The sequence below is a fragment of the Populus nigra genome, chromosome 2, assembly GCF_951802175.1.
Source record: "Populus nigra chromosome 2, ddPopNigr1.1, whole genome shotgun sequence".
Classification (NCBI taxonomy): Eukaryota; Viridiplantae; Streptophyta; class Magnoliopsida; order Malpighiales; family Salicaceae; genus Populus; species Populus nigra.
The window spans coordinates 40,032,943-40,041,509 of NC_084853.1; the positions used below are offsets into that span (position 1 = coordinate 40,032,943).

Here is an 8,567-nt window from a genome sequence, read left to right on the forward strand (position 1 = left end):
GAAAAGAATGAAAGACATGGCACCTTATTATAACTCTATGGGGCAAAAGACAACAATATTTATTGTGCGTTGTCGAGTTAATTGTCTCTCTAAAAATGTCTTAATCCCCTAATGCCATATTATATATTAAAAACTTAGCGGACAACTAATGAATCAATATTTTTTTTTGTTATAGATTTTTTTAAATAGAAAAAATTATAAAAATAAAATAAGTCTGGCAAACACAACAAACTTAAAAAATTTAGGCTTAACAGTCAGTCGAACTCAAGATAACATAAATTTGACAAACACTACAAACTCAAAAAACTTAAACTTTAACGGTAAATCAAATTCAAGTTTTGATGGACACCCACACGAACACCTCCCTTTGCCCCGCGCATTAAGCAAAAGCCAGCAATGGCCGCCTAGCCTTGCTAATGGCAGCCTTGTACGGAAAAAACCCTTCCGAAGCATCTTAAATGTCTCACGCCACTTTGAGCTTGGCAATCAGCAATGCTCGCGGGACACCCGCACGAACGCCTCGCTTTATCCCGCGCTTTTAGCAAAAGCTAGCAACGGCCGACTAGCCTCACTGATGGCAACCTCAAACGAAAAAACCTTTTCGAGGCATCTTAAATGTCTCCATATTAGGTCATAGGCCCGCATGACTGAGCCCGGCTATTACTTGTCTGGCTTTGTATAGATATTTTCAAGTTAACTCCGGCCCGGCCCGGCCCAAGAAGTTTGCTAACGTTGAAACGGTTAGATTATGACGTCAACGATGCACCAGCTGCTGGAAATTGCAAACTCTTCGATTTGCTCTCTTTGCAGGCTCATCCAATCCAATCCTTCGAGGTCTTCTCTAAAAATCATAATTTGGTAAATTGTTAGGGTTTTGCTATCTAATTAGAAATGGTGGAGAGGAGGAGGAAGCCTCTTATCCTCTCCTCCACAAAAATCCTCATCGGTTCCGTCCTCCGTTCCTCTCCACTCAGCAGCACTAGCAGTGAACAAAACCAACTCCCACTCGCAACAGACGACATTTCCCCGTCTCCCAGCTTACAGCTATTGGCAGGAATTCTCCGATTATCCGAGGACAAACTAGCTTCTTCTTTCGATGATTCTGCTCTCCTCGCCGTTTCCACTTCCATTCTCAAGAGACTCTCAGTTACTTCTTCCTCACTGGTAATTACTATACACATCTTTCTTTGGTGATGATGTTGATAACAATAATAATAACAAGAAGAAGAATTCGCTCTGATTAATTGAATATTTTTTCTTTTTTTCAAAAAATATGATGATGATAATGATAATAGGTGCTTATCAAGAATGTTGAGGCAAACATAGAGAGAATTGCTCAGGTTGTTGCTCTAGATCCTCCCAGAAATAATGAGAATGAGCTGAAATCCAATGCCAATTTACGAATTTCTTGTACCACAATGCGTTTATTTCCTACTTGTATTTTTCCTCCCGATGACCCCTCTTTACTATTAGACCGCGAAATTGCCTACCTTTCTCCTCTCTTGGCTTTTAATCTTGGGTTGCATGTATCGTGTCTTAAATCACTTGTACGCCGAGGAGATGAGAGTTTGGCTTCGCTTTTTGAAGTGGATGGTGAAACATGTTGTGATGAGGATGTTAGTGCTAATTGTGAGGATTCTGCTATCAGTGTGGGATTGGAACCGTTGGCTCGATTACCGAGATATGCATCACACTTGAGGGTTTCTTTTGTTAAGATACCAGAATGTGGTACTCTTGAATCTCTGAAGGGATTTTCATCGATTGAAGCTGAAGAACGTCAGGAGATGATTGATTTGGCATTGCAGAAATACTTTGAAGTTGACAGATGTCTTGCCAGAGGTGATATATTTAGTGTTCGTATAGATTGGAATTGCAATTCTACTGTTTGTATTCCTTGTGGCCAGAGGTCACAAGATAGAAGCGATAACATCATCTACTTCAAGGTAATTATTTTTTATATATATAAATCTATTGATTGGTGGCAGTGAATGCCTGGTAGTCGGAGAATGAGTCAAGGGTGTAATTGAAGGTGAATAATATCCTCAGGTTGTGGCCATGGAGCCATCAGATGAAGCTGTTCTTAGAGTCAACCATACTCAAACAGCCCTTGTGCTTGGAGGGACTGTTCCTTCTTCTGTTCCTCCGGATCTTCTGATTGATGGACCTAAAGGTTTTGCACCTCTGCAAGGGGACACAGTGAAGACTTTGGCCTCCATACTCACACCACCATTGTGTCCTTCGGCACTTTCTTCCAAATTCAGAGTTGCTGTCCTATTATATGGCCTGGCAGGTTTGTTTCATGCTTCATCATTCTTTCTTTGCATTACAAAGTTTGCTCACTATTTTATCAAACTATGTCCTCTTGATTAGATCTTTTATTGCCATGTAGTAATTGCCAAGACATGCTATTTGGTTATGATTTTACGGTGCTACTTTTGCAGGGTGTGGGAAGAGGACTGTTGTTAGACATGTTGCTCGTCGCTTGGGCATCCATGTTGTGGAATTCAGCTGTCATAATCTTACAGCATCTTCTGATAGAAAGACATCAGTTGCACTAGCTCAAGCTTTCCACACAGCTCAAAGGTGAAGCAATTCTCTGTTGGGTTAATGTGTATTGTCCTGCAACTAATGAACAATGACATACTTGAGTCCTGCTTCATTGCTGTGGTACCTTTTAGTGATAGATTTTAAACTCCATTTTTCTGTCCTTTACCTGGTATCCCTCATTAAAATAATTCTGAATAGGTGATGTTTTGGTTTTACTCCATGTTAGTTCCAAATTCCACATTTTCCAATACCAGACATCCTAATCACCCATTTAACTGAAGTGTTACTGAGCCATTAAACTGGAGGCTTTTCTCCAGAATCTATGACATTGCATCAACAGTTTTGTTGTCATTTTTTACTTATCTAAGTTCAGTGGTGACATCTCTTTATCTAGCATGCTCTTCAACATTGTTCTGCCTGTGACAGATACTCACCTACAATTCTTCTTCTCCGCCATTTTGATTTCTTTCGAAATTTGATGTCACATGAGGGTTCACCAAATGATCAAGTTGGCCTCTCTTCTGAAGTTGCATCAGTTATTAGGGAGTTTACTGAACCAGTCTCTGAAGATGAAGACAATTACTCAGGAGAAAAAACAAATGATTATTTTGTAAGTTGCAACCTTTTGGTGTAGCTTTGTTCTTGTTGTTTGATTTGACTGGCTATAAACAAATCATCTATGGTGACCCAGCCAGTTTAATAGAACAATAATTGGGACACACAAAGTGTATGTGACTAAAGTACTCTATGGACCACTCGAATGATCAGTTTCATATTTTAAGATTCTAAAGTAATTTCAAGTCAGAAAGTAAAACCTGTACTTCATTATGGTTGTCAAGGATGTTTATTATTGTGCCTTTCTGATGCAGCTTGTCAAGGATACTGGAAAAATTAGGCATCAGGTTCTGTTAGTTGCCGCTGCTGAAAGTTCTGAGGGTCTGCCACCAACTGTTAGGCGTTGCTTCAGCCATGAGATAAGTATGGGCCCCTTGACAGAAGAACATAGGGCTGAAATGTTGTCCCAGTCACTGCAAAGTGGTTCTAATCTCCTCTCTAATGTATGTGGAAAATATAAATTTTCTGTGATTTCTCCATAATTTCTGGTAGATAATTGTTGCAAGTAAATGATAGAAACCATTGTTCCCCTCACTAATCCTAAGCATACTCATCAAAGTCAGTCTCTTGTCTGTACATGGCACCAATACATTGTGGCTTGACGGCGTGTTTCTAGGAATTTTGAGATTACCTGAAAGCTTCCATTTAGTATGTTTTTCATTACACATTTATTTATTTGTCATAAAAAAATATTATGGACTGTTTTACTGTCCATTTAAGTTTCTCTGAGCTAAAGTATTCACTTGTTTTTCACTGGTTAAGGCCATTAAGGATTAATACGTGTTGATATTGATACTTCTTTCTGTTGTGTGTGTTGATTTTGATGGATTTAGATGGTTGCTTCTTGCAGACTGGGATAGAAGATGCAATAAAGGACATGGTTGGACAGACATCTGGCTTCATGCCTAGAGATTTGCATGCTCTCATTGCTGATGCTGGCGCAAGCTTAGTCTCCAAGGTAAATGTTCAAGTCGACAAAGATGAGCCCAAAGACTTGAACAGTTCTCTAGGAGGCCAATCACTGCAGAAGAATGAATCATCCAATTATATGCCTGAGGCTGTGGAAAAAGAATATTTAGCTAAAGCCTTGGATCGGTCTAAGAAGAGAAATGCCACAGCACTGGGTACTCCAAAGGTAAATTACCTCAACAATTGTGACTGAAACCTTGATGTTACATCATCAATTTTATCAAACAAAGAGTTTTTCTTAAATGGTGTTTAGGAGGGAGGGATGAGGGTTATAGAAAAATAAGAATGGAAAGTTACTTTGCCTTGTTTTGGAAACGGAGAGAAATTTGAGGAAAGAAATTGGAGGGAAAATTTTCCCTTGTGCCCACTAAAAATCATCTCTCCAAACCAAATGGAGAGAATGAGAAGAAAATGAGTGAAATTACCCATTTGCTCTTAAGCTTCTCTTTTCAAAAAAATTGAAAGATAGGATTGTAGATTTGTAAACTTTCTCTTGATTTTCATTCCTTTCAAATCGCTTCCATCCAAATATCAAAGGAGAAAATCACATTCTCATTAACTTTCTTTCCTCTTATTTCCAGTTCTAGCTTATTTTGTTCCCAAACATAATGTTAGAGGTTTCAAACTTTGGAATGAATGTCATATTTTCATTTTTTAGTGTGATTTTGTTTTATATGGGAAGGATGTTTGACTATTGATTATTTGTTACAGGTTCCTAATGTGAAATGGGAAGATGTTGGTGGGCTTGAAGATGTGAAGAAATCAATTCTAGATACTGTGCAGGTGAACCTCTTACTTATCTGTATGGCCTCCACGATTGCTTTGTGCTCAAGATTCTTTCAATTATTGGCTTCTGAAAGCACATAGATTGAAACATTCCTTTATTAACTCAACCTCCCATCTTTCTTCTAAAGTTTAAGCCGTGCACCAGATGATTCAAGCATATTTTTTATAACATGTTTAACTGTCATATTGTTCAATTTTCTACCCATGTCAATTTAGCATGGTCTACAATTTCAACCTTATATTAGAAGTAGGCCACTTTATCTACAACACAAACAATCTTGTCAGGCCAGGTTTAAGATCTGAATTATTTTGCTTAGTAGTGCATTTGGCAAATTGATGATAATGGTTAGGATGTATCTACGTTTCTTTAGCTCGATGGCTGAGATGCACATTGAAAAATGGTCCTCCCATCCTTGTCACCACCATCACCCTTTAATCCTCAGAGAACTAGAGATTCTAACCCAGGTTCTGTCATGTTTCTTAAATTTATAGGTTTGAAAGGAAGTTAGCTATATCTTCACTGAGTATGTAGTGGGAAAGGGTTAAGAAGTTTGAAGAATGAACAAACATATTGATGACATTAAGGAAGTCAGCTATTAAGATGTCTTAGGCCTTTCTTTCAAATTGTAAACTTGGGGAATGCATTATGGTTTGCAAATTATATTGTCCACCACCTGATTTTTTATTCAGCTGCCAATGGTTGTAAATTGCTTAACTGTCTTAAATAATTATATAACTGGAGCTCCAACTAGTAGTGTGTGCTTTCTTTTGTATCTTTATCTTATTGTTTATCTATGCTGTATATGCAGTTACCTCTCTTGCATAAAGAGTTGTTTTCATCTGGGTTGCGTAAGCGGTCTGGAGTTCTTCTATATGGTCCTCCTGGAACAGGGAAAGTGAGTTCCGACATCATAAATTGCCATATTGTTATTATCTGAAAAGAAGAGATTGCTTCATAATTTCTTTCCTGTTATCTTTATTTTGAAGTTCAGACTTTATTGGCAAAAGCTGTTGCAACAGAGTGTTCCTTAAATTTTCTAAGCGTGAAAGGGCCTGAACTGATCAACATGTACATAGGTGAGTCAGAGAAAAATGTCCGAGACATTTTCCAGAAGGTAAGAATATATTTCCTCTTTGAACCAATACCCCCATCAGAGTATTAGTTTTATATTTATCCTCTGTACGACTTTCAATTTGGTTGTGATTTTGCTTCTATGTGCAATTTGTTCATAGCACATTCTTTGCAGGCCAGATCAGCACGCCCATGTGTTATATTCTTTGATGAACTTGATTCTCTCGCTCCTGCTCGGGGTGCCTCAGGAGACTCTGGGGGTGTTATGGACAGAGTGGTTTCTCAGGTGAAGATGTTTTTCTGGTTTAGGAAGATTGTTTTCAATGAATTTTTTATGGCTACTTAACGTTGTAAAATTTCTTCCTCTTTAGATGCTTGCAGAGATTGATGGCCTAAATGATTCTACACAGGTATTGAACTCGTGGTATTTTTACCTTAATCAGGATTTTATTTATTTATTGTTTGCTTGTTTCCTTTAGTTTAAAAGATAAAATTCCATGTTTCTTTGTGATTGTTTAAGGACCTATTTATCATAGGGGCAAGCAACCGACCAGATCTTATTGACCCAGCACTTCTTCGGCCTGGCCGATTCGATAAGCTGCTATATGTTGGAGTTAACTCTGATGCATCTTATAGGGAGCGGTTAGTGAGAATTTGCAATTGATGTGATGCACTCATTCTTGGGCTTTACCGATTTCTTTTCTTTCCAGGGTCCTTGAAGCACTTACCCGTAAGTTTACATTGCACCAAGATGTCTCTCTTTACTCGATAGCTAGGAAATGCCCCCCAAACTTCACTGGAGCAGACATGTACGCCTTGTGTGCAGATGCTTGGTTTCATGCTGCAAAGAGAAAGGTGGGTAGTTGAAGAACTGCAGGGCAGAAGTGCATTGCTGATGATTTTGTTTGATTCACCATCTTAAAACTAAATGGCATATATCGTGACCCCCCCCCCCCCCCCCAGGTTTAATCCGTATTTTCTCCTTCACTCAGCTGCCCTTGTGAAGAGGTGCTTATATTATTTATTTCCATCACTCAGGTTCTGAGTTCAGATCCAGAATCTCCGTCCACTGTTGATCAAGCTGACTCTGTCGTTGTGGAGTACAATGATTTCATTAAGGTATATGGCATTTGAGATTACAAGGGAAGTTGCAATTATTCACCATCTAATGCTAATAGGATAAACTATAAGATTGTATAATTTGTTCAGCTGAACATCTTGTGAACAGAGACTAATCAACTGTGGAAGAAAAGTTGCATTGAGTTGCCTAAGTACTTGATTTTTATCAGGGTAAAACTGAAATCCCCTGCTAAATTTTGAGTATTCTTAAAGTGGTTCCTTAACTTTAAAATCTTTGATTTTGTCCCCTCTATTTTTCTTTTCGAACAAACTCCTTTTTTAAGTTATTCCAATTTGCTATACACAAAGTCATAAACTGACGGGCAAAAGCTAACGTGGCTGATACAGTCACATCAGTTTTTTTTTTTTTGTTAGTTTGTGGATGGTAGTAAACTCATGATGCAAGTTAATTCAGGAAAAAAAAATAGTTGAGGGTAGTAAAAATAAAATATTTTAAAGTTGAGCACCATTTTCTGAAAAAAAATTAATTTCAGTGCATATTTTAAATGTTTGAGCCCTTTTCATTTAGCCTTCACATTCATACAATATAAATTTGCATGGCATTATTTTCATGCACTAGTGCGTTTCAAAAGTTTCTGGACATTGGAAGCAGATCATCTCAATTGCTTGCAATGTGTTCTGATTAGTGGATGGTCGCATCTACAAGTTAGCCCTACCGTTCCATACAATTAAATATTTAGTATTTAGTTCTTATGCACAAAACTGCTGCTTCTTTTCCCCCCCTATCTTTTTTACTAAATGCTAAATGTCACCTCCTTTCAGGTGTTGGTGGAACTGTCTCCCTCCCTCTCCATGGCTGAACTTAAGAAGTACGAGTTGCTGCGAGATAAATTCGAAGGACCATCAAACTAATTAATGCCCGGTGAGGTGTTGCAAAATTCTGTAGCGCCGTACAGTGATGTTGTGCAAGTAGACTGTCACAGTGCCAAGTTCCAAATACCTATCCTCGCTTTATAATGAAGAAGAATGTCGATCGATTGCTTATGCAACAAGAAAGTAGATATCGGTCAAGCGATGAGCTAAAAAGGGCAGATCGTTGTGTGTTTCATTTCCTTTCGTGTTGTACATTGTTTGGAATCTGAAAAGTGGACCCCAATAATGCAGTTGTGACGTGGTTGCCATTATCTCCCGCGAATCCTCATCCATGCAGTTTTTGAACAGCCATGGTGTTTGAAGCAAATCTGTACACTTTTGGGTGGGTGGGTGAGCTGTGGACCCAGTGCCGTGTCATAGGAACATAGTTGAAGCTCATCCCTGGTTTTCTCTTATTTTGGGTGATTGTCTTTGTTGAATAAGAACACTCGTGATGTTGAGAGTTTCTTCCAGTCATGTAATATGATCGCAGGACAGTGGCACAAGCTCTCTGTAAAGTCCAGAAATTGTTCGTCTTTTCATGGGAAGCCTCGTTTAAATCCAAGAAAAAGAAAATACGCAAGAA

General features: G+C 38.5%; 1 protein-coding gene across 4 annotated transcripts; it reads left to right on the forward strand.

Moving 5' to 3' along the window:
• Window positions 1-752: 752 nt before the first annotated feature.
• On the forward strand, window positions 753-8,567 carry LOC133682362 (peroxisomal ATPase PEX6). Of its 4 annotated transcripts, XM_062105675.1 has the most exons (16): window positions 754-1,164; window positions 1,296-1,943; window positions 2,047-2,290; window positions 2,442-2,583; window positions 2,974-3,157; window positions 3,417-3,605; window positions 4,013-4,297; window positions 4,843-4,914; window positions 5,727-5,813; window positions 5,910-6,032; window positions 6,165-6,275; window positions 6,361-6,399; window positions 6,510-6,631; window positions 6,700-6,844; window positions 7,028-7,108; window positions 7,892-8,567. In XM_062105675.1, the coding sequence occupies exons 1-16, from the start codon at window positions 892-894 to the stop codon at window positions 7,979-7,981; spliced, it is 2,835 nt and encodes a 944-aa protein (XP_061961659.1). In that variant the 5' UTR covers window positions 754-891; the 3' UTR covers window positions 7,982-8,567. The 4 variants fall into 4 exon arrangements, 3 of the variants coding, with proteins under 3 accessions (XP_061961661.1, XP_061961659.1, XP_061961660.1); XR_009836666.1 differs by lacking the exons at window positions 7,028-7,108; window positions 7,892-8,567 and having other exon boundaries at window positions 753-1,164; window positions 6,151-6,275; window positions 6,526-6,631; window positions 6,700-6,717; XM_062105676.1 differs by lacking the exons at window positions 7,028-7,108; window positions 7,892-8,567 and having other exon boundaries at window positions 6,526-6,631; window positions 6,700-6,843.